Source organism: Oryza sativa, chromosome 6, assembly GCF_034140825.1.
Source record: "Oryza sativa Japonica Group chromosome 6, ASM3414082v1".
NCBI lineage: Eukaryota > Viridiplantae > Streptophyta > Magnoliopsida > Poales > Poaceae > Oryza > Oryza sativa.
This window is the reverse complement of record NC_089040.1, coordinates 20,151,030-20,176,703: the sequence shown is the minus strand read 5'-3', so window position 1 is coordinate 20,176,703 and position 25,674 is coordinate 20,151,030. Positions and strand designations below refer to the sequence as shown.

The following is a 25,674-nucleotide window of genomic DNA, read 5'->3' as shown; positions in this document are numbered from 1 at the left end:
TATATTACACCGTCCATCTAACCCTCCTAATTCACTAAAAACTAGTACCACCTGTCATTACTGTGCTCTTCTCAGGAGACGACCAAATTGACAAGGTACTACATCAGAACTGCGAAGTTATGGATTCTTAGTTATTACTCCATCCGTTTCAAGTTATAAGACTTTCTAGCATTGTCTACATTCATTCAGATGTTAATGAATTTAGACGCGCACACACACATTCATTAATATATATATATATATATATATATATATATGAATATTAGCAATACTAGAAAGTCTTATAATATGAAACGGAGAAAGTACTATATTTTAGTTAATCTCTCTTTTTAACTACCACCATCCAAAAAGAATGCGATTCTCATCTTCCTCAGCGATTAAGCACGCACATCAGCGATAAATTAATCGCAAGTTCGGCATACACAAGAAACACTAAACAGTAACATACATAACTTGTATGTGAAATCAGTTAATCACAAGAAGTACATGACAAAAGAAAACTTCTGCAATTAAAAAAAATGGCATGCTATATGTATTGATCCACCATTATCTAAGTTTCACATTTTGCAGGGAAGAGTTTAACTTCTAAAGAAACATAAGCTCATTAATCAGATCATTGTTGCAATCTAGAGTGGATGGCAACACCATAAACTTAATTGACTAGAGACCTCAAAAACAGCTTAAGTAGCAAGGAAACTCAATATCAGAGCTCAAACGGTTAAATGCATAGACAGGAGCCAATGTACCAACCATAATGCTAATATTGCAATCACAAACACTCAACATGAGTTTCGAAGATATGTTACATCTTCAACAAACATTAGAATTTTACAATTGCGCACTAATATAAATTACACTACTTTCCCCTTTTATTTATGACACAAGATGGCTACAAACGAAGCACTAGAAGCCCCCTATTAACACAGCACCACTAAATCATCAGGATCCACAGTTCCTAAATACACAGCACGGTAGGAACATATAAGTTACTTGCCAGTTGAAATGAAACAGGGCCCAGCGAAGGGAATGGTTGGTGTTTTTAATGCATGAACTGTATTACAGCCAGTTGCGATCAGAGGTGCTAGCCCCGGTGCTAAAGTTCAATTGCTTCTGATAATCCATACTGTTAGCAAGCATAGCCGCAATGTTGCCACCATGCACCCTGCCTTCTGGAACAGGTGATTGAACATGATGAAGAGCCTGCTTGGTGTTAGCGGCAAATGTCTCACCAAAGTTGAAAGAGTTTCCAGGAAGGGTCCCATGACTAACATCAGAATCAGCACCAGTAGAACCAGGCAGGGCAATAGTTCCAACTGTCTGACCACCACGGACTCGACTATCTTCCACCAGCGCATTGTGTGCAACGCACAGGCCTTTCTTACCCCTTGCAAAGCGCTCACAAGTACCGCTGCCGTCTCCAAGGCCAGACCCTGATTGGCCCCATAAGCAGCGTTTACCTCCCCCATGTGCCTTGCAAAAGTCTGTACTCCCCTGTGCACTCTTGCTGCAGCCGGTAAACTGGCACCGCTTACCACCGCCATGACGGACACAGCAGTCAGTCCGTCCCCTTGCACTCTTGGTGCATCCTGGTACCACACATCGCTTTCCGCCTCCATGGGCAACGCAGAACTCAGTGCCACCATGGACACTCTTAGGGCACCCTTCAGCTGAACAGCGTTTCCCTCCTCCATGGGCCTTGCAGAGAGCAGTGCTTCCCTCAGCACCCTTGCTGCAATTCGGATGTGTGCATCTCTTCCCACCTCCATGAGCTTTGCAGAAATTAGTGCTGCCCTGAGCTCCCTTTGTGCAACCATCATGTTTGCAGCGACGGCCACCACCATGAGCGATGCAAAAGCCTGATTGGCCCTCTGCACTCTTTGTGCAGTTCAGTTTTTGGCATCTCTTCCCCCCACCATGCTTAATACAAAGGCCAGATTTTCCTCTTGCTGCCTTTCTACACCCATCACGGCTACAACGGCGGCCACCTCCATGGGCTATGCAGAAATCTGTGCGGCCTTCAGCGCTCTTTGTGCATCCAAGGTGCTCGCAGCGTCTGCCACCTCCATGTGCTTTACAGAAGATAGTTTTTCCCTCGGCTCCTTTCTTGCAACCTTCTCTCTGGCACCTTCTACCCCCACCATGTGCAATGCAGCGCCCTGAAGAACCTCTAGCACCTTTTGCACATCCTGGTTGTGAACAGATTTTTGTGCTGTTGCAGCGTTGTTGAAAGCTGACAACACCAGAAGTACTGGTTACTGGACTTTGTGGCGTTTGTATCATTTTTGGCAGTGGGGCAAGATCTTGAGACTGGTTGGAGCTACCTGGTAACTCTTTACTTGAAAAATGACCAGTGTTGTTCCTGGACTGATACAGATAAGGAAGTAGCTTACCACCAGATTTCCAGCGAGCAGATGTTGATCCTTCGTCCACTGTAGGCACTGAGGACATATTGCATGATTGCAGAAATACGGCCTGTTGTTTGGTTGCTGCAGAGAAGTCCACATTCGTCACAGCAGATTCACAGGGTCCAAAATTCAAAGATAACTCGAGATCCACAGGCTTCTCCAAAACTTTCTTGCCATTACAATCATAACTATCCAGTTTTGAAGTGCCTTCATTATACAGATTAAACTGAAAATTCATGTCCAAATCAACAGATGAACCATCGTCCCTGTCCTTTGCTGAAGACATGGTGCAGCATGTTCCCATGCTCTGCTTGCTCGAGTCTGATGAGCTTGAGGAGTTACCTAAACCCAATGACAAGTCAACCCACTTCCGCTTGATCCCTCTTGACAAAGGATTGTGCATGCTATCTTGGGCAAGCACATCAAGTTGTGAAGAACAAGCCATTGGTTGGCTGACTGGTGGACTAACGGTGGTCCATTTTTCAGCATTTCTTGGATTCGTGCCAGTAAATTCCAAGAATCCAAGCTGTTTATCCATTGCCTCTAGTGGATGAGGATATGCAGTAAATCCTGGGAGCCCAAGTTGTAATTCAACTGCTTCAGGTGGCTGAGAATATTAAGACTCAAATTTGACCAATCTTAAGGGAAAAGTACAGTCAGTGGCGCTTCTGGGTTACATAATACACAAAGAAACTAAGAAGTCAGAAATATAAGCAGCTCCTTTGCCTTTTTGCATCCCCCACTGACAAATCCAGAAGTATCATTGCGATCCATTTCTTAGTTTTTAATTAAGAGAAAGGCTTCTTATTCAGATGGCAACAGTAAAGCTACAATCAGAAGCAAATGTCGCTGCTTTCATCCGATCAAATCAAGGAAGTTAGATTCTGCATGAAAAGAAATACACGTGTTGAACAACCCATTTAGAAGAGCAACATATAAAAAACAAAATGCACATAATAGAAAAAAAAAGAACATACTGCATGGCTGTAATAAAAGTGGCGCATTTGTTTTATGCCTTTGAATGTTTAGAGGCTTAAAGCCCATATAGAGTGGTTCAGAAGAAATGTTAATAGATTATTTCCATGCAGCACTGTAGCTAAAAAAGTTTTAGTATGGAATTTAGTCATATGGAATCTAGTCCTTCAATTCGATGTCTGAAATTTGGTTGAATTGCCTTTTTTATTTAAAAACAAGAAAAGTCCATATTTGATCTCCAATTTTTCGTCCCTCGATTACAGAACCATCCATTATTTGGTGCCTCAACTTTTACAACCGTGAACATCTCATTACTAGGCACAGATCATTTAATACCATCAATTTCAATGACACATCATTAGAGTAAACCCCGGTTTGGGCTCAAGGATGAAATATGGACGGTTTTAAGAGGTGCGGGACAAATAATGAATGATTTTGTAGTTGAGGTACAAAAGTCATACCAAGTCCATAGTTGAGGGACCAAATATAGACCCTTTTTTAAAGACTGTAACTAAGTAACTAACAAAAAGAAAAGTGTTCTCAACATTTGTTTTTGTAAAACCAAGGGAAGCAGCTCTGCCATTCATTTTAAGAAGAGAATCTTTACGTGCTAACATCCAACATCAACACCCTAATCAGTCAAGTGATACTGGCATTATATGGATTCAGTGGGGTGTGTAAAATTTGGTCTAGTGTCAATTTTTAAATACTAGGACTAACAGCTCAGTGAAAACATCATGCATATTTCTAATCTCTCCAGTACATTGTTCTATATATGTCCATTACAAATATGTACAATGTGACATCAAATGTATATGTAAAGTTGCTGAACAACACAGATCAGTTCGTTGAGGATACTTTCTTAGAAAAAGGTTTGCTTTGACTTAGTCTTGTTGCATATTATCTTACTTATTGAAATAATTTATTTGAGACTCAAGACTAAGACCAGAACAACCACATGCATTTTTCTTCTGAAGAGGTGGGGTGAATGCTTGAAATTAATGTTCATGTAGGCATGGCTTTCAAATACAAAAGGAAAAATGATGCTTAGAATTGATCCTACATGAGAAGAAACATGAATCAATATTCACAATTCGTGCAGTGCAATGAATGGATGCATAAGGATGATATTTACAAGCAACCGTAAAAGAGAAGAACTAGGAATCCACATTCGTAAGTCAAGCAGTGTAATGAATTGATGCATATTCTTTTGATTACTGCAACTAGATCCATATGCCGCAGTAAGTACAAAAACTAAATGCCAGTGATGGATCGAATGCTTATGATCAGTACCAGCGAGTGAAGAAACAGGAACAGCCCATCTAATACTGAAAAACTCTAGCTGCTGGTTGAGAAGTTCAGCAACCTCACTCTGCAATCGGGGAAAAACAGAATAAAGGCAGAAAGCAAGAAATTAGATGAAACCTTTTAACTAGGTCAACGCGACAAAGTAATCTGGTTATCTGAACAGATGAAACCAAAACGATAACTTTTTACAGGAAAAGGACGTATACATCTAAAGCACTAGAAAAGTTTTATCACAATTGACACCAAGCCTAGCAGCTTTACACGAAGGGATCGAATATTTGCACATGCATGCAGTACAACAACTACCACAAAAGTAGAATCAGTGCACTCCAGATAGGTATCACAGTCAGCAACTTTACATGGTAGGATGATGCATCATATAAATCGAAAATCAGTGTCGGGAGAATATTATTATTATCACAGTCAGCAGCTTCAAATCTTAGGAGCCATGACAGATCGATATTCAACCTAAAGAGAATATTCTATATTCTAGCCATCATGCACCAGGAGAAGTGGAATTTGGTCTCCAGATTCAACTATATCACTTGATAACTAGTGATCAGAAATTCATGGTTTACATCCAAGAATCTATGAAGCACCGGACGGATAAAAGAGAGCATCTTCCACGCATGCAACCTAATCAATAAACCGAATCAAAACCCCAAGATTTTATATAATACACCCCAAGCACCACACCTACATCCTCCATATGCCTCAATTAAGTTTTCTTTTTTTTTCTTTTAAATATTGCAAGATTCAGTATCCACACTTGTTGCACGGTAAAAGTTAAGAACAAATATTTCAAAAAAAAAAAAAACTGAAGAGTTGTATCATGTGGATACTGGTAAAAAAGATTGGATCAGAGTTAACACTCCCAATACGCAGGTTTACACACGCATCCATCCAAGCGTCCACTTGGAGCGAAGTCAGTGATCTAACTACTACCGAGGCAACGAGAGAATGAAATAATCATGACGCAATACACAAACACTACAACTACAAGGGCTCGGGCTCCCCGCGAGAGAGACGGATAACAGTATCATTCCCGGGGGCGGCGCAACGAAGTGAACGAGAAACCCTCTAATTCCCTTCCCCGTCGCCGGTTCGCCGCCAAGCGCCGCCGGAGGCCGGAGCAGCATGCGCCAGAGCGGCAATCGAACTCGCACACCAAACCAGCACGCGTCCCGCCGCGCGCCCGTTCCAGCGAGCTATGGTCGGGCACGGGAACAGGCGGCCGACAGGGGAGGAAGAAATGGAAGGGAAAAAAAAAAGAATTAGAGAGAGGCAGCAGGAGACGGACCTGTGGCGGCGGCGGCGGAGGAAGAGGCGGCGAGTCGGAGGGGAGACAAGTGGAGGAGGGTGGAGAGGAGAGGCGAGACGAGACGAGGCGATGAGGTGGTGGGATGGGATGGGAGGAATGGAGTGGTGTGGTGGTATTGTGGTGGTGGAGGGAGAGGGAGGGTGATGGTGGTGGGGAAAAGGGAAACCTGAGGTGGGTGATGCAGAGACGGGTGGATGGAGAGGGGGAGGGTGGGCCGTGGCGCCGTGCAAAAGTGGAGATCTGTTCTCGCAGATGTTTTGTCCCCTCCCCATGTGGGAAAGTGGGATGCGCGGTGGAAAAGTTTATTTTCATTTATACCCTTCACAAAGGTCATATTTACACATATTGCTTTTTTATTGTTGATTTTACAGTGAGTCATAATTTGGACAGCTCATGTTTAACTAAGTCGTATAATGGTGTATATCTTAGCTTACGCTTTTACGCTGGACTATATTTTTTTTCTACAAATTGTATGTGCATTTTGGACCTGGTTTTTCCCTTCTCTTCTACCATTATCAGTCGCACACCACCATCAATCTTGGCTATATATTGTCTCGCGGCACCTAAGCGCTTGAGCTATTGAGCACGAGAACCACATGGCTACATCTACTCTACCTAGCAGCCAACAAGTCTTTGGCCACTACCGCCTCTATAATCTTTATCCAAATTGTGCTTAGTCACCTTGGTGCTAAGCACATGACAACTCGAGCTCGAGGGCATACCACGTGTAGGTGAAGGTTGAGGCTAGCCGTCTCAAACTAGCACAGAGCAAAAGCATGTTGCTTGAGCTCGGTGGTCACGTTAATCTGAGGTTGGCCACTACCACCTTTCTCCTATTTCTTTCTAGATTGAGCAACCTGTGCTTTCATCCAGATCGGGCTACTGGAATTGGATATGATCGCTTGTCTAGCCCGCTGCAAAAGAACTCTAGCATCCTATTTCTAGCCACCTCCCCATTCATTTCTTTCTCGATCGAGTGTGGAAAGGTTGGAGCGTTGTCATAAGGGACCGCTCTGCGAAGCTTACATTCCCTCCGCTTTCTCTACCAATCCTCCTCACTCCTCTCGGATCAACAGCTTTGTGACATGGCACCCAACGATGGAGAAGACCATTGCGGCATATCTGTTGGCAACTTTTTTAACAAGTAGACAAGCACGATCGGACACCTAAACGCATTGCGGTAATATGGAGTCACCAACCACCCTCAATTTAGCAAAAAGCTAGACCAAGATGGGTTTTGATATATTAAACCGGCTAACATAGCCGATTTAGATAGAACGATAGATAACTACACGTCTTATGGGCAAACGGAAGGTTTACGGGACAAACCTACAAAGGATTTCGCACTCTCGCAGCGAAGACGGACGATTTACAACGCAAATCGACAAAGATGGACGAACTAGACTAGAACTATGTGAAAAGTAGATGCAATGTTTGAAAAAGCGATTCAATTGGCTAATTATATAGATCGTACATTGTATGTTCCTTGTCCCTTATATTAGGGTTGGTCTTGCCTACTACAAGTCCTCTTCCACGTCCAATTTGGCATAGGAACCAAAGGAAAGCTGAAACATAGCCTCCCGAGTAAGGAATCCCGAGACTCGATAAAAACTGACTTGGGCTCGGACCCTGCCGGTCTGCCCGGCCCATACACGGCGATCAAACCGGTCCAGTGGAGGAAACTGGCAACTTTCCCAAATCTTGGCAATTTTCCTTATTTTGAACCTAGCTACCAAATTTGGGTGTAAACAATATCGTTGCTCGAATCCCCTCAAAGAGAGCTTGTCGCTGAATCGCATTGTTGTTGCGTTGCCTTAGTTTTCTCTCTGACTCGCTGATCAACGACATGTAGAAAAAAAATTTCACACAAAACATACTCCCTCCGTTCAAAAAAAATTAATCTAGGAATAGATGTGACCCCTCATTGTATTAGGAGGGATCACATTTTTCCTAGGTTAAGTTTTTTTGGATGGAGGAAGTAAGTGATAGAAAGAAGTGGTTGTATACATCCATGTTGGTACAGAGATCGGGTTTTATAAATTCCCAATATCTTTTAAAAAAAGGGTGACGAAGAGACCAAACCAAACGTAAGGATCCATAATCAGTAAATTCCTACAAAGCGAAGGCCGTAACTGCAAAGCTGGCAAGAAACAACGCCAGTAGTCCAGACTTCCAGTACACCAAAACCAGCACGAGGCAAAACGGGAAAACAGCCAGGAAGGCACCACCCTCGCACGTTGGAAATCGGCGGCAAATTAACCAGGCGACCTACCTACGATTCCCCGAAGATCTCCACACCCGTGACAGACAGGTAGGCCACACCACCATCTGGGACCCACATGTCATCGGCAAAATCTGGGCTCGCTGGTCACCCCATCTCTCCCCAGTGGCTGCGGGCCGCGGCGACCGCGGGCATGGCGGAAAATCAAATCCCCACCTCCACGTCACCGCTGACGCGAACACCCCCGCCGCCTCTCGTACCACTGACACGTGGGGCCCACCCCGAGCGACGTAGCGTTCGCAATCTTGGATTTTTTTTATTCTTTACGCCGTTGTGTGGGCCCCACTCGCTCGCGCGCACGCACTAGGGGGAGGGGGAGGCGGAGGGGAGGACGAGATCTTTCACGTGGGACCCACCCCGTGTGGCCTGTCGTGTGTCGGAGGCACCAACTTGGCACCGCCACCGTCCAATTTGGCACGCTGCAGTGCAGGCGCACGCTCCCTCTGTCGTTTCTTTTCAACTTTTCACTTAAGTACAAGTGTACAACTACCACTACTACCATATCAAAAAAAAATACTGCCCGGTATATCATATAAAATACTAGTAATTCTGAAAACAATAGGCTCCGTGGACCTGCACGATTTGGCCATTTCGATAATTCGATTGTGTGACGGCGACCGTGTTTATAACACTGATAATTAACTATCATATAAAACACTGTGATAACTGGTAAATTAACATATAGGATTGTCTAAAAGCATTAGAAAATAAATGGAACTCATTTAGAATCAGAAATTGAAACGACGAGATGCGCCGGTTTTCTTCTTGTTTGTTTTTCTTTTAAAAATATCCAAGTAGCTCGCCCATACAACTTAATTTCGAAAGCATTGGAAAATAAATGGAACTCGATTTAGAATCTCAGGATGCGCCAGTTTTCTTATTGTTTTATTTTCTTTTAAAAGAATTCAAGTAGCCCATGTAAGTCACTGCTATCTCTAATCTCACCGATACAACTTAATTTCGTAAAAAGAACACTTCCTGTGGCTCTATTTTCTTTTCTAACTTTCTACCTTGATCTAGTTTGTAGTAATTTCCTATCGCACTTAGCGATTTTCTTATACTCTATGGACCTCCAGCATGATGAGCTAAGTTGCTCCATGTCTTCTCTGGTTAGGCATGAAAAATACACATCTCCGTAGTATGTGATTGTCGTTGTGTTTCGTCACCATAGTGTTAAAGGAATTAAAGTGCATAAAAGCATAAGGTGGAAGGAGGCCGAGGTACATGCACTTTTGGTGTCGAAGGGTTAACTTCGCTAACTAGAATGGAGGTTTATGGGTGTGAGAAATCGTATAAAACTGGATAGAGACGAGAAATAAACTTATGAACACCGTTATAAGGGTGAGAATTGAAAGACTACTCACTTGTAATGGGTATTTAGATTCCTTTTTTTTAAGGTTAATTGGATCCATGCCACTGTAACTTTGTGAGAACAAAAAAGGGAAAATTAGAACTATGCCATTATAATTTTACAAAATTTAAGATATGCCATCCTGACCCACATGTCATTGACTCATGTGGATTCTACATGTCATTGAGATACCGATGACATATCTTAAATTTTACAAAATTATAATGGTATATCTCAAAATGCCACTCCTATTAATCATATCGGCTACTCCCGTCCCCTTTTCCGACTACTCTCCCACACCGTCTCCGTTCCCGTCCCACATGTCGGTCCCATCTCCCCATCTTTTCCTCCATCCGGCGCGACCGCAGAAGGACAACGGCAGCAGCGGCTCCCGAGCACTCTCTCCGCGGATGGCGTCGAGGACAGGGACGCGGGGGACGAGGCTGAGCACCATGTGGCGGAGGGTGGGGAGGGGCTGAAGGTGAGGTCGCGGTCAATGGCACGGCGCGCAGGGCGAGGTACAGGTTGTGGTTGCCGCCCTGCAGGTGCGCGTTGGCGCGGTTGGCGAGCACCAGCAGGCGGACGCGGCGGCGGGAGGAGGCGAGCGCGGAGGAGAGGTTCCCGGCGAACCCACGTGCAACGAGGAAGGACTCGAGCGAGGCGAGCAGCAGCGCGGCGAAGGAGAGGAGCACAGCGTGGGAGCCCGAGAGGGAGCCCTTGAGCGCATCGGCGTCGGCGAGGAGGGAGCGGAGGTTGTCAATGGCGCAGATGAAGTCGTGGAAGTGCGCGCGGCAGAGCTCCTCGATCTCGGTCTCCCGGTCCCGCGCCGCGGCCCAGAGCGAGGCGAGTAGTGGCTCGGGGCACCTGCACGTGAACACGCGCCGCACTAACGGGCCCAGGTCCTCCCCGGCGGTGATGGCGATGGAGAGCTGGGCGAGGTCGGCCTCCGACGCCGCCGCCGACATCGGCACATCACCAGGCTGCTTCTGCCGCATCGGGATCTGGTCATCCCCATTGAGTTCTTCGTCGTGTTCTCGTCGTCCTGCCGCCTTTTGATTTGGTTGGATTTGTTCGCTTTGGTCATTGCTTGTTGACGATGAAGTTGGGCATGGCAGATTCCGCCAGCAACAAGGTGGCGTCGGCGGGGCCTCCTCTCCCAGCTCGCTGTTGACGCCGCCCTCGCCGTCGTCGATCCAACTCACCCGGACCTCCTCGCCCAGTTCGCCGTCGACGCCGCCCTCGCCAGGAAGTGGTCGGGATGAGGACGGGAACAGAGACGCGTGAGAGAGGAGGACGGAAAATGTGATTAAATTGGCATGGTTCTAATTTTAGAAATTTTCAATGGCATGTAGCCTATATAACGAATAGTAGTGGTATTTTTTTAATTTGACAAAGTTGTAATGGCATAGATCCAATTAACTTTTTTTTAATGTTCACAATCATCCGTATAAAAGGAAAATTTTGTTGCACACAGCACTAAGGTTTGGAATAAGAGGACTCGCCCATACCCTCTTTTTTTTTCTCCTTTTGTCCTGACATCTTAAAGTTCTACGAAAAATGAAAGGATGGATCATGGATGAACCTCCTAGCCAGCCACTACGGCGAGACCTTTTAAAGTTTACACTTTATACATGTGGTGATGAGTAGGCAAACACTATACTCCCTAAGTCAAAAAAAAAAAGTTTAATCCCAACTATGAATCTGGACACACTTATACACAAATTTATAGCTAAGATTTGATCTTTTATGGGACGGATGGTATACCGTATACACCACCAGATGATCCCTCCTGCATACATGGAAGCTCAGAGTACTCATAAGTTGAACACAAGAATTTAAGCGATTTCATATCGATTTACCTTCTCTGATTCACTTTTCATACTATAAGGCGTTGTGGGTATCAAATAGCTAGATTCATGGATCGATGTATGTGATTTATATATGTGTCCGAATTCATATGGATATGGAGTCCAAAACATATATAATGTGAAACTGAGGAATACATATTATAAAATGGCCAATTACATAAATGCCACAGTTTCTTGTATTTGTCAAACTGCTAATGGTTTTTTTATCTAATCTCATGTACCACTAGTTTCATTAAAAAAAGTTGTTCTAAAATACCACTTACTTTTAAAGTTGACTAATAGCAAGTCAAAATGGTTTCAACTCTCCTTGAAAAAAAAAAGTTTTACCTTTTTCAATACCAAAATGCTCTGAAGACTGAACAATTGACTAAAAATTTAAAAGCAAATTGATAAAAAGAATACAAAAAACATAGAAAACTCCTCATCTCTTCCCCCGCGTCACCATCCTCCTTGCCAATTGCCATGACTGGCCTTCCCGCACGTCTAGCGGGCCAACGACCTCCAAAGCCATTTACCCTCTCATTATACTGTTGCATGAGCTCTCTCTCTACGTGCATGGCCGATGGCCATGAGCTTTTAACACGTGAAACCGTTAATATTTTGATACACGTTTGAGTATTCATCTTAATTATTAAAGAAGTTTATAGAATTATTTATTTTTTATTATGAATTTGTTTATCATTAAATGTACTTTTACCATTATTTACATTCGTATATTTACACGTGATTTTTTTAAAAGAACAAACGATCAATCGCGTGTCAAATAGTTAACGACGTGATCTATGAAAATCCGAAGGTGATTTTAGTCCCTCCGGAAGTATATTGGATGCTTTATACATCGACATATCGTGTATCACTGAAATTAACCGTAATTATGAACACTTGTTAAATTTAGGATGTATATAAACCCGAGTTGACATGTTTTACCACAAGAAAACCTAACCTGCCGAGCTCCACACAATTCGCGGAGGGGGCATAATATATTAATGTAATGCTACAACTTAATTGCAATTTTAACCACTGTCATGCTTAATTAATCACCCGTAGAAGAAGAACACGACTAGTTGAGTCATGCATCTGATGCTGATCGAAGTTGTGTGCCGTGCAATGCGTACGTACGTAGGCTGCATGATCTCATCACGCTATTTCATATTTTCCTCTTGGAGGCAGCAGGTGTGCAATAATCTAAGCTAGGAACCAATGGAAACTTCACCCACTTTGCCAGGAAATTAGGGGTAACCGTGTGTCTAATCACCTACTACTCTGCTCATGACCATGAACGCCTACGTTTCATTTGTTTCTTTGAAAGGTTGATTAATTAACCAGGCGATATATGGGCAACGCAATCAGCCTGGAAATATATTGTTAGAGGGAAGAAAATAGGCGTACGCTAAAGAACGTGAAGACGGCATGTCGACATTATGGGCCCACCACTGACGCGAACGAGTCCAGCTATAAGATAAATTAATTAAGTCTAGCACGATGACGAAATGTGATGAACTCATGATGGTTAATATCTCGATCGATCTGCTTTGATTAATTTCCGCTTCGATCGATGGTGAGAGCTTTCTTTTCTTTTCTTTTTGAATGAACAGTTAGACCAAAAGCAACCTCTACTCTACATCATCTATCAAAAAGAATGAAATTCGGGGAGGACGTACTCGTTCAGATTCATCTAAAAAATTGTTTCTACTGGGATGGAGGGAGTACTCATATTAAGGGGTATTCACGCTTTTGATCATATTTTGTAACTTAACTATAAATTAATTTGATCTTTTTTTCAAATTTACTCATTGAACCCTTTTTTTTTAAAAAAAAATAAAGGTCAGATCTAACCCTATTAACTCAAGAAAAATATATTTTTATGGCGTTGATTTGATCCAACTTTCTCAGTGTTTTTTTTGCGCAAACCTAATTAATCTTGATAAGTAATTGTTTTACCATGATAAAGCTCATGACATTTACATAAGTAAAAAAAGTTACACATCTAATTCCAGCACTATAAAAATGACAGAAACGTTCACTTCCACCGCCACACGCTCGCTCAAAGCCGAATCCTGCTGACCATCACTTCCAACCGCACCAATGTCCTCCTGATCGGATCGAGGAGGAGCGCCGCCGACGCCTGTCATCCATCGTCCTCCTCATTATTTGGATCGCCCATTGCTACCCGTCATCCTCCCCGAGTCCTCACTCGGATCAAGGAGGAGAAGCGACGCCACTCGTCGTCCTCCACGTTTAGATCTAGGAGAAGAAACGTCGTCGCCCTGCCACCTTTGAGCACGTAGCCGTCCTCCCTATTCGGATCAAGGAGAAGGAGCGTCGCCGTTACCGCCTCCCACAGCTTGCACATGCCCTCCGCGCGTAACCGCCGCCATTCCCTCCCTCCACGTGTCGTCCCTCCCTCCGAGTCCCCGTTGACAAGCGAGATCCCAATAGCCTGCTAGCCCCGACGCTTCCCTTCCACTGCATGAAAAACCCTACCTCAAGTTGTGGCTGTAGAGATGGAAGGATAAGGCCAAGTGAGTTAAGGGGCATTTTGATCATTTTCCGCCTCTAAATATACTTTCTAGTTGCATTACTAATGTTATGGTTACGATAGGGGCCAAATGGTAGGTTTGGTTTGGAAAATAGGATCTAATGGGCAAAGTAAAAAAAAAAAACAGGGTCAAATTAATAGTTAGCTTTTGGAATGGAGTCAAACGCACAATTAACCCTTAATGTTAATTAGTGGCAGCAATTGACGTAGGCTAAGTTCGAGCAAACGAATAGCCTAGCATTTTAGGCAGCACGTAAAATGAATTATAATGATCAGAGTGTATTAATTATGAGTAAATTTAATAAAACATCATCTATTATGATACAAGTTGTACGAAACCATAGGGATTTTGGCATGTGACATATATAATATTAGTATTATGTATTATGGTTCTAAAATTTCACAAAACCACAAACGTTAACCAATTTTACATACTTCCATACTAATAAATTTCAGATGTGATTATAGAACACAAAAGTGTGATAGATTAAAGTAAAAATGATGTATAGTGTGGTTTTGTGAAACTTGGTTATGTGCCACATGGTAAAACCCTAGTGGTTTTTGTGCAAAAGTTTACTCTTGGCTGCTACGGGTGGCTGGGTTAGTAGTAGTACTGGGCTTTGCACCCTGCGGGCTAGAGCTTCCGGCCTCGTGAATGTCTTGGGCTCTTGGCGTGTGCTGCTGGGCTAGTCATTTCACCGGAGCCTGTGGCGCTCGTCGTCACCGTGTGGCATAGAAAGCCACAGGGCCTCTTTTCTGTCATGTGGGACATCTCTTTCAGTGTGCTACTATGGTGCGACGGCGGCCCCCGGAGTCGAGGGATCAGGGATGTAGTAGGGAGCACATCACACTCACACCGGCAGGTGATTCGGAGGAGGTGGCGGCAGCGGCAAGCGGATCGGAGGTGATCCAAGCGATCGAGCATCGTCTCAGACCCTCTCTCTATTCCTTTCCTGCCCTCTCCGGTCCACAGTCCCTCTCGCCCATCGAAGGTATGTAGCTCACTATTTTCCCAAGCCCTAAAATCTCTCAGAGAATTTGTAGTATTATTCCGTGGGAACGAATGAATATTAGGCTGATTAAGTGATTAGTTGCTATCATTCAAAGAAACTGTATATTGTGTGAGTTTTATAATTTGTCATGGTCTATATATGCAGATAGAAGTAATATTGGAATCAGCCAATCTGATTCCAAATTCTCGAGGAGACATCCTCTCGTTATTTGCATATCATTTAAATAATTATGAAAAAAAATTATAAGATATATTAATATGTGATAAATTAGATCACTCCACAAACTTTGCAGTAATACCTTTTTCATACGTGCACCAGACGAATGATGTGTTAAGATAAGAGAGATGAAAAGTTCCTGAGTATAGATGACATAATTAAAATGTCTATGTTGATAAATAAACTTTTTCCTTCCTCGTACCTTTGACGAAGTTCCTTGATTTCTAGCGAATAAATATATCCGCCTTATACACTGGTGGAGAAACCCTTTGTAGTCCCGGTTCGTAACCCCCCTTTAGTCCCGGTTTCCAAACCGGGAGTACCAATCCGGGACTAAAGATCGCTATCTTTAGTCCCGGGTGAAATAACCGGGAGTAAAGATCGATCTTTAGTCCCGGTTGGTAACACGTGGCTGGCTGAGCCATCTTTAGTCCCGGTTGGTGTTACCAACCGGGATTAAAGATCGAGCTGACCTTTTTTTTTTGCATGGCCCTGTTGCTGCATGGTTTATATATATATATATATATATATATATATATATATATATATATATATATATATATATATATATATATATATATATATAAACCATGCAAATATATGTTTCAATACATATATATGCATACATATATATATATGTATATATATATATTATATTATATTATATTATATGTATATACATGCATAATATATATGTATTTATACATATATATGTTATGCAAATGCATATGTATATAGATATATATATGACCAAAATATATTTACATTATAGAAAATGTGTACACATGCATATAGAAACATATGTAGTCATGTATTAATTACAATCCATTATATGTCCTAGCTAGCTACGATTTCAACGTAGTAGTAGTCGCTGCTAGCTCAGAAGCTAAGGACCGGTGAATTGTGTTTCCGTCGTAGTAGAATTCACCCTTGGGATCAAGGATTTCTTCGTTGATGAATCCCATGAGTTGTTCTTGAACCGTTGCGATAAATTCCTTGTGTGTGGTCAAGTTATCCCTCATGCGAATAAACTATATGAATGTATGAAATTGATTAGTAATTAAACAAGAAATCGTTACGTAATGAAATTTTGAATTTATTTGTACGTACATCGAGCTCTCTTGTGGTGATGATTTGGTCTGCAAGGCAGTGGCAATACTCACACACGTAATAGCCGCACAAGTTAGTTCCCTGCTTTTGCTTTGCGCACTACAAATAAATGACAAATTAACGGCGTGAGATCTAATTAATATACAGTTGTATGTATTAATTTGAATCGGAGAAATATAAATGTAGAGCATGTGTACTCACAGGAAATTTGAACTTCCGCCTAAGTCTTTCTCTCCATTTGCCGCGGACCAAATGACGGAACCGATACCAAGCCCTACATGGAGTTTAAAGCTATGATTCGTAGTAGCAATTAACATAACAAGATTTTCTTAATTAACAGAGGAACTTATGACGGTACCTGTCTATAAATTCGAAAACCTTGTCAAACGTAGACTCTTTTTTATCCATTGAGTCATATACGTTGATGGTGCAGGCCGACAGGTCGAAGAGTAAAAGCACCCAGTGGAATCTGCAATGTGCGTGGGATGCATTACATATGAAACACTTAGCAAGTTCGTACGGGAATGAAATTTGGTATGTAGGAAGACAGTAAAATTGAACTAACTCTGTGTTGTACGGCAACAGTATGAACGTCTTGTAATGCTGCGCCTTCAGGAGATGGACGAGATTGTCCTCTGTTTCTTGTGGATATTGGTCGAGCATTGCGACGTTTACTCTCCGAGGGTCGATGAATCCAGTATCGAAAACCCTCCGCCGTCGGGCCCTTTGAATCTCCATTCTACAACGATAAAAGGGAGTATTTTATTTTATATAGTCTAGTTATATACAAGGACCTAATTAATTAAAGGAGACGTATAGTAAGAAATCTAACTGAACGATATACTTACAAAATCCAGCAACTCATAATAGAGACGTCGAGGGCGTCCAGCTGGTATAGTTCGTAGATTCCCCTGAAATTGATCCAGAGAATGTCATCTCCTTGCAAGAAGTCCGTGTCCCTGATCCTCGCTCCGATCATCTCTCTACCGGTGGCGCTCATCTCCATGTACAGCTGATGGAACTTGTACATTTGTGTGGGTAGGGACTGCAGCAGCTCAGGCTTGACAAGCGGTTTACCGAGTTCGTACATGTATTTCACTTCCGCCTTTTCGATTGGTGCGACTCCTAGCAATTGATCCGTAGTTAGACCGGTGTCAGTAATAAATTGTTCTATCGTCATTTCTTTACCGGTCACCAATGGCTCGATCTCCTGGTTTGGTTGCTCTCCAAGCTGAGGGACTGGTTTGGACTTTCCAGAAGATGCTTTCTTCAGCGTTCGCTCATAGTCCGATAGCTTGATGGCCTCCTTGACAGATGCAGACATACCCCTGAAGAAGTTCCTGACACTGGGGTCTATAGGAATCTTCTTTTCTGGACTTCGAGGCTTGAATTGTCTCTTGACTTCTGATGCAACGTAAGCGTCAAGCTCCTCTTGCGTGCAATCGTACCCCGGGTCCTTGTTCTTGGCGGCGTCAACTTTCGCCTTCTTCGTTGCCCTTGTGTGGGCAGGCGATGGAGCTGGGGGGGCCCTTGACTTTGAAGGTGCCGGAAGAGGAGCTTGCGGAGGAGTAGGTGTAGGAGCCCGAGGAGGAGTCGGTGCAGGATCCTGAGGAGGAGTCGGTGCTGGAGCCTGAGGTGGAGACGGTGCTGGCGGAGCATGAGGAGGAGACGGTGCAGGATCCTGAGGAGGAGATGGCGGAGCCAGAGGAGATGGTGCACGAGACGCCGCTTGTCGCCCAGGGAGGATGATGTACCGCCTGCGCCATAGAATAATGGCATGGCTTGTGTCTCGTAGATGCGTCTCACCGTCTCCTCCAGGGTAATCCAGCTCGAGGTCCTCGTACGGGCCTTCGACCAACTCAACTTCGACCTTCGAGTATCCTGCTGGAATCGGCCTGCAGTGGTAAGTACCTGAAGGGTCCGTTGGGATGGCCATGCCCGACGCCACCTTCATGTTGTGAGAGATTATTTATTAGTAATCAACATATATAAGCAGCAACTAGCGGAATGGCTAAATCTTACCTTTATTGATAAGTTCTTGAAAGGAATATGCAGCTCACATGGTGTCCGCTGAGTGATGTCATCAACGGGACAGGTCGATTCGTCCTGTGTTTGCATAGCGTCCATGCTCTGTGATCCTACCTGCCCCGTTGAGGCGCAACTGCTACGGTTTCCTGACGGGCTCACCATTGCAGGAGGAATGGTCGGCTGGGGATCATGGGACCGATGTGCGGCCATGCGTTCATCAACCTTCCTTGCCACCTCCTCTTGCATGTTGAGTTCGTAACTCGATACCCGGAACTCTAGGTCTGCAATCTTCGCCTCGGTATCTCTCTTGCTCCTCATCCGACTCCTGTACGTGTGGATGTCCTCCTTGAAACCAATCTTCCAAGGAATCACCCCTTTCCCTCGTGTTCGTCCTGGATGCTCTGGAGTCTGCAGGGCGAGTGTCAGCTCTTCCCTATCTCTGTCTGGTCGGAACGTGCCCTGAGAGGAGGCTTCCACTGCATCTGTTAGTCGTCGCGCAGCCTCTCGTATCTGATCGCCGAAGACCAGTGAGCCATCAGCTGGGTTGAGCGTTCCACCGTGAGCATAGTACCAGAACTTCGATCGTTCCGGCCAATTGGCTGTTGCCGGTTCGATACCCCTCTCAATCAAGCTAGCCTCCATCTCCTCCCACTTCGGCATCGCGACGCTATAGCCTCCTGACCCCAAGTGGTGATGGTACTTCTTCTTGGCGGCATTTTCTTTGTTTCTTTCCATCATCGCCTGCCCTTGTTCACCTGTCTTATATGCAACGAACTCGTCCCAGTGATCCCTTAGCTTTGGGAATGTGTCGAAGTTCGGTGTCTGCCCCTTCAGTATATACTTCTGGTACAGATCTCCCTTGAAGCTCTGAAACTGTTCTGCCATTTTCTTCAGAGTCCACCTTTTCACTTTGTCCTCTGTACCCGCAGGAAGGGTGAATGTCTCGAGCATTGTGGTCCACAGCATCTCTTTCTCCGAATCTGGGACAAAGCTCTCATGATCTCCGCGTGCCCTTGTTCTTCGCCAGTACACCGTACTGACAGGCACGTTATCCCGCACAACCCAACCGCTGTGACGTACATAGTTCTTGGCGGCTTCGGCCGGGGCACTAGGACGTCCATCTTCTTCCACTTCCGTTATGATGTGCCGACCCTCAAGCTTCTTCGCTGCACCTCGTTGCCCGCGTATGCTAAGTGTAAATGTCGTACATTAGAACCCTACACAACCTTACGTGCTAAGTCTAATTACAAATCGTGATATAAGCTAAGTCTAGGTGACGTATATTATACAACCCTAGCTAGTAAATAATTATATACTAAGTCTAATTACAAATAAAATAATCTTATATTAAAACTCAAATAATATGACATGCTAAGACTAAAATAGTCATGTATATGCTAAGTGTTTCGTGCGTATATGCTAAGTCTAATTAAGACTACAATAGTCAATTGCTACTTGTCGCACCAATTCCGTAGTCAATAATTACATACTAAGTCTAATTACAAATAAAGTAATCTTATATTAAAACTCAAATAATATTACATGCTAAGACTAAAATAGTCATATATGTTAAGTGTTTCGTGCGTATATGCTAAGTCTAATTAAGACTACAATAGTCAATTGCTACTTGTCGCACCACTTACGTAGTCAATAATTACATACTAAGTCTAATTACAAATAAAGTAATCTTATATTAAAACTCAAATAATATTACATGCTAAGACTAAAATAGTCATGTATGCTAAGTGTTTCGTGCGTATATGCTAAGTCTAATTAAGACTACAATAGTCAATTGCTAGGAGTCGCACCAATTCCGTAGTCAATAATGTCATACTAAGTCTAATTTGCAATAAAATAATCTTATATTAAAACTCAAATAATATTAGAACACTACACAATCTTATATGATAAGTCTAATTACAGGTCTAATAATCTTAATTAATTGCATTACAAATATAACAATCATTTATATTATTACGTCACTTGCCTGCTCCAATTCCTTCTAGGGCTAGCTCTTCCACTCAGGCTTGACGGACGACTCCGACAACACGTCTTTTCTGCAAGATACAAAAAGATGTATTAGGATAAATGCGAAGTAACATATATATATATATATATATATATATATATATATATATATATATATATATATATATATATATATATATATATTGCATTTCACGTTAACGTTCGTCCTCGTTCGTTCGCTCGTTCACGTTCCCTAGCTCGTTCACGTTCCCTAGCTCGTTCACGTTCGTTCGCTCGTTCTCGTTCACGTTCGTTCGCTTGTTCTCATTCACGTTCGTTCCCTCGTTCTCGCTTGTCTTCGTTCGATCGTTCTCGTTCTCACTCTCGTTCGTTCGATCGTTCTCGTTCTCGTTCACGTTCTCGCGGCAATGTACGTTGACGTGTTCGTTCTCGCTCTCGTTCGTTCGATCGTTCTCGTTCTCGTTCGTTAACGGCGGTGTGGCGGCATCGGGGCGGCGGTTGGCGCGGCGGCGTGGCGGCGGCGGCGGCGGCGTGGCGACGGCGGCGGCGGCGTGGCGTTGGCATGCGGCGGCGGCGTTGCGCGGCGGCGAAGGCGGCGGCGTGGCGTGCCGGCGGCGGCATTGCGCGCGCGCCGGCGAAGGCGGCGGCGTGGCGTGCCGGCGGCGGCTTGGCGCGGCGTCGGCGTGGCGCGTCGTCGTCGTGGCGCGGCGTCTCGTGGCGGGCGGCGCGACGGAGAGAGATCGAGATCGGAGAGATCGAGATGAAGGGAGATTTGGCGGCGGCGGCTCTCACCCCAGAGATGCGGCGGTAGCGGAGGAGGCGGAGGCGGCGGCGAGGACGACGAGCTCGAGACGACGGCGAGATACGGCGGCGTCGGCGCGGGGATTTGCCCTAGGCAGTGGCGGCGAAGGAGAGAGGCTGAGAGAGATCGATCGGCCGAAAACGTCTAAGTGTTGGTGAAGAAGACAAGGGCGCACCGGGAATATATATACCCCCGGATCTTTACTCCCGGTTGTTCTCAACAACCGGGACTTCTTTAGTCCCGGTTGTTGAGACCAACCGGGAGTAAAGAAAAGATCTTTACTCCCGGTTGTTGAGAACAACCGGGACTAAAGATATCTTTAGTCCCGGTTGTTCTCAACAACCGGGAGTAAATATCTTTTCCCGCTATTTCGAAATTCTTTTTAAACCCGGTTAGGGTTAAGAACCGGGATTAAAGATTAAAGCACTGCATATGATTTTCGCTTACATATGTGTTTATAAAATAGAAGTTAATGCATTAACATTATTTAAAGTACAAAGATTAATGACAATTACTTCGAAAAATTATTTTTGTCGGTAATAAATTAAGTGGATAAATCGTAATAAGCAAATATATGACTTATAATTAATAAAAATTCCAATATATATATATACTTAGCATATATATGAATGATATTATTATATTGGTAAAACTCTAATTAAGATATGTATGTACATACTGCATGATTTAAAATTAATAAAAATTGTAATCATCATATATACTTAGCGTAGGAATTATATTAAATTAAATGCTAAAAACTCTAATTAACATATGTAAATGCCACATGCATGATTTAAACCTTTTAAAAATTCGAATAGTCATATATAAGTAGCATATGAAAGATAGTAAATTAAATTGTGAAAAACTCTAATATATGAATGATAGTTTTAAAAATATATTAAATTTAATACTTTTAAAAATTCTCCAGTAAATTATAATTAGCATATGAATGATAGTAAATTAAATGTTAAAAACTCTAATTAACATATGAAATTGCCACTTGCGTGATTTAAAACTTTTAAAAATCCTCTAGTCAATTATAATTAGCATATGAATGCTAGTAAATTAAATGTTAAAAACTCTAATTAACATACATATGAAATTGCCACCTGTGTGATTTAAAACTTTTAAAAATTGTAAGTATCACATATAACTAGCATATACATGATTTAAACTTGTTGAAACCTCTAATAATCGTGCGTAATTAACATATGCCATACATCAATTGATTTAAAAATTGTAAGTATCACATATAACTAGCATATACATGATTTAAACTTGTTGAAACCTCTAATAATCGTGCGGCAATTGATTGATAGGAGGATGCTAGGGTCAATCGTCACCGTGAAAGGGGGTTGCCCATCCAACTGATCGTAATCCTCGTCAGTCTTGTCCTCAACTCCAACGATTTTTCTTTTGCCTGGGAGAACCACTTGACGCTTAGGCTCATCAGGCCCTCTGCCCTTCTTTCCTTTGCTAGGCATGTCCTTCACGAAAAAGACTTGCGTTACATCATTGGCAAGGACAAAAGGTTCGTCCGAGTATCCAACCTTGTTAAGGTCAACAGTTGTCATCCCACTGTCATCAATCATTACGCCTCCACCAGTCAACCTAACCCATTGGCACCGGAACAGAGGAACCTTGAGAGGACCATAGTCAAGTTCCCATATGTCCTCGATGGCACCGTAATACGTGGCAGTTGTTCCATCGTGTCCCATGGCATCGACACGAACAGCGCTGTTTTGGTTCGTGCTCTTCATGTCTTGGGCTCTCGTGTAGAATGTGTACCCATTGATCTCATATCCCTGGAATGTCGCGATCGACCCAGACGGTCCCCTCGCCAGGAAGGCAAGTTGTTGGTTGATCGACTCGTTACCCATGAGATGTTGTCGTAGCCACGCGGGGAAAGTATCAATGTGATGCCGTGTAATCCATGCATCGGACTTACCGATGTTCCTGGCGCGAACTAGAGCCAAGTGCTCCTCGATGTAAGGAGCTACCAATGAAGAGTGTTGCAGAACAGTGAAATGGGTTTTACGGAATAAATTGTTGTCTACCGTCATTATTGCTTTCCTTCCGAGAGTTCCCTTTCCCCGTAGTCTCCCTTCATGGCGTGATTCAGGTACCCCAATTGGGCGAAGGTCTTCGATAAATTCTACGCAAAATTCGATGACCTCCTCTGTTCCATAACCCTTGGCGATGCTTGCCTCTGGACGAGCACGGTTACGAACATACTTCTTCAGAACGCCCATGTACCTCTCGAAAGGAAACATGTTGTGTAGGTACATAGGCCCGAGAATACGGATCTCTTTCACAAGGTGACAAAGCAGATGCGTCATTATATTGAAAAATGAAGGTGGAAATATCAACTCAAAACTGATGAGACATTGCACCACTTTATTCTGAAGGGCTTCTAATCTATCCGGATCGATGACCTTCTGCGAAATTGCGTTCATGAATGCACATAGCTTTGTTATTGTTGCCCGGACATTGTCTGGAAGGATACCCCTTATTACAACTGGTAGCAGTTGTGTCATCAACACGTGACAGTCATAAGACTTTAGGTTTGTGAACTTCTTCTCCTTCGTGCTTATTATTCGCTTGATATTCGTGGAGTATCCAGACGGTACCTTTATGCTCTCCAAGCATTCAAACATACTTTCCTTCTCTGCCTTGCTAAGAGTGTAGCTGGCTGGACTCAAGTAATGGCTTCCTTTCTCCTTTGGTTCCGGGTGAAGGTCGCCGCGTTGTTCCATATGCTTCAGATCATTACGTGCTTCCAGTGTATCTTTCGACTTTCCGTATACACCTAGGAAGCCAAGAAGGTTTACGCAAAGGTTCTTAGTGAGGTGCATCACGTCGATTGCGTGGCGTACGTCCAAGAATTCCCAATATGGTAACTCCCAAAATATAGAGTTCTTTTTCCACATCGCCGCGTGACCATCTTCGCTCTCTATATGCTGGCTTCCAGGCCCCTTTCCGAACACTACTTTAAGATCTTTAACCATAGCAAACACTGTTTTCCCGCTGTGATGTTTAGGCTTCGTACGGTGGTCGGCCTTATGTTCGAAGTGCTTGCCTTTCTTCCGTACCGGGTGGTTTGCTGCAAGGAATTGTCACGTCCTGATAAATTCATCCCGAAATAAAAATAATTTTCTAAAAGGAATAATAGAATTAATTAAAATTCGAAAAGAAATTGGCAAACACTAAAATACGTACAAGAAAAATTCAAATGTGGCCCGGAGAATTTTTGTTAAATTCTCCTTGGTCTAAAAGGAGCCCTCAAATTTTAGTGGAAATTTCAGAGCACAAATAATAATTATTAAGAAATAAACAAAGTTAAAAAGGTTTTATAAAAAGAAAAACCCTAAAAAGTCTTTTTCCCCCCCTTCCCCTCTTGGGCCGGCTCGGCCCACCTCCCTCCCTCTCTCTCCTCTCCCCCGCGGCCCATCGGCCTCCTCCCCGCGCGCGCGCCGCTGACGGGCGGGCCCGCCCGCCACCCTCGTTGACGGGTGGGGCCCACCCGTCATCCCCTACCTCGCGCCGCACCCGCCGCCTCGCCCGTGCCCTAGCGCCGCCGCCGCCGCAGATTCCGCCGCATCCCGCCGCCCCCGCGCGCAATAAAGAGGGGGAAATCACTCCCCGTGATTCCCTCTCCCTTTCCCCCCACTTTTCCCTCTCTCTCTTCCGCGGATTCGTTCGGAAAGTTTCCCCCTAACTTCGCCGGCGCATCAATGGCGGCCGGATCTTCCGCGGCCGATTCCCCCTCATCCGGCCGCTCTCTCCCCCTCCCAACACTATATAAACGCTCCTCGTGCCTCCCTCCACCGTTTCCGCCACTCGCCGCTCTCTCTCCCCGTCGGAATCGAGCTCGTGCCGTCGCCCTCTCTCTCCGCCGTCGCCGCCGAGCTCCGGTCCGCCGCCGTCGTCGCCCCGGACCTCCTCCCGCTTCGGCATCGCCTCCTTCGGCTTTGCCGCGTCCTCGCCGACCTCGTCCACCCCTCCGTTTCGCCCGCCGACCGCCGGAACGCCGCCGTCCTCGTCGACCCGAGCCGCGCCGCCGCCTTTTTCCGCTCCGGTCGCCGTTCCCGTCGTCGCCGTCGACCCGGGGTGAGCCGTGGACCGCCGTTTCACTTCCCCCTTCCCTCCCCTCTCTCGGGCGCCGCTCCGCCGCGCCGGTGGTCGCCGGCGGCGACCATCGGGGCGCGGGTGCGCCGCCTCCCGTCGGCCGTGCCGGCGAGGCCGCCTTCGGGCGCGCCCCGCGGCTGCCATGTGGGTCCCGGCCGTCAGCCGCCCGCGCCCTCGGGTGCGGCTGACGCGTGGGACCCACGGCGCCGGCCGGCGCAAGCCGCATGCACCCGGTCCACCGTGGACCGTGAGGCTGCCGCGTGGGCCCCACTCCCGTGGACCCGGTCCGCGCGCCCCTCCCCTCGGCTGACGCAATAAATCCGATTTTAAATTAAAATTT

General features: G+C 44.6%; 2 protein-coding genes across 3 annotated transcripts; both read right to left on the bottom strand.

Annotated features, from left to right (window-relative positions):
- Positions 1-741: 741 nt before the first annotated feature.
- LOC4341173 (uncharacterized) lies at positions 742-6,134 on the bottom strand. Of its 2 annotated transcripts, XM_015788070.3 has the most exons (3): positions 5,989-6,134; positions 4,674-4,752; positions 742-3,289 (listed from the first exon to the last, which is right to left on the bottom strand). In XM_015788070.3, the coding sequence occupies exon 3, from the start codon at positions 2,941-2,943 to the stop codon at positions 1,057-1,059; it is 1,887 nt and encodes a 628-aa protein (XP_015643556.1). In that variant the 5' UTR covers positions 2,944-3,289; positions 4,674-4,752; positions 5,989-6,134; the 3' UTR covers positions 742-1,056. The 2 variants fall into 2 exon arrangements, with proteins under 2 accessions (XP_015643556.1, XP_015643557.1); XM_015788071.3 differs by lacking the exon at positions 4,674-4,752.
- Positions 4,748-10,636, bottom strand: LOC9270914 (exocyst complex component SEC15B). The gene is made up of 2 exons (XM_015786855.1): positions 10,093-10,636; positions 4,748-4,752 (listed from the first exon to the last, which is right to left on the bottom strand). Exons 1-2 carry the CDS (start codon positions 10,634-10,636, stop codon positions 4,748-4,750), a joined length of 549 nt encoding a protein of 182 aa, XP_015642341.1.
- Positions 10,637-25,674: the final 15,038 nt, after the last annotated feature.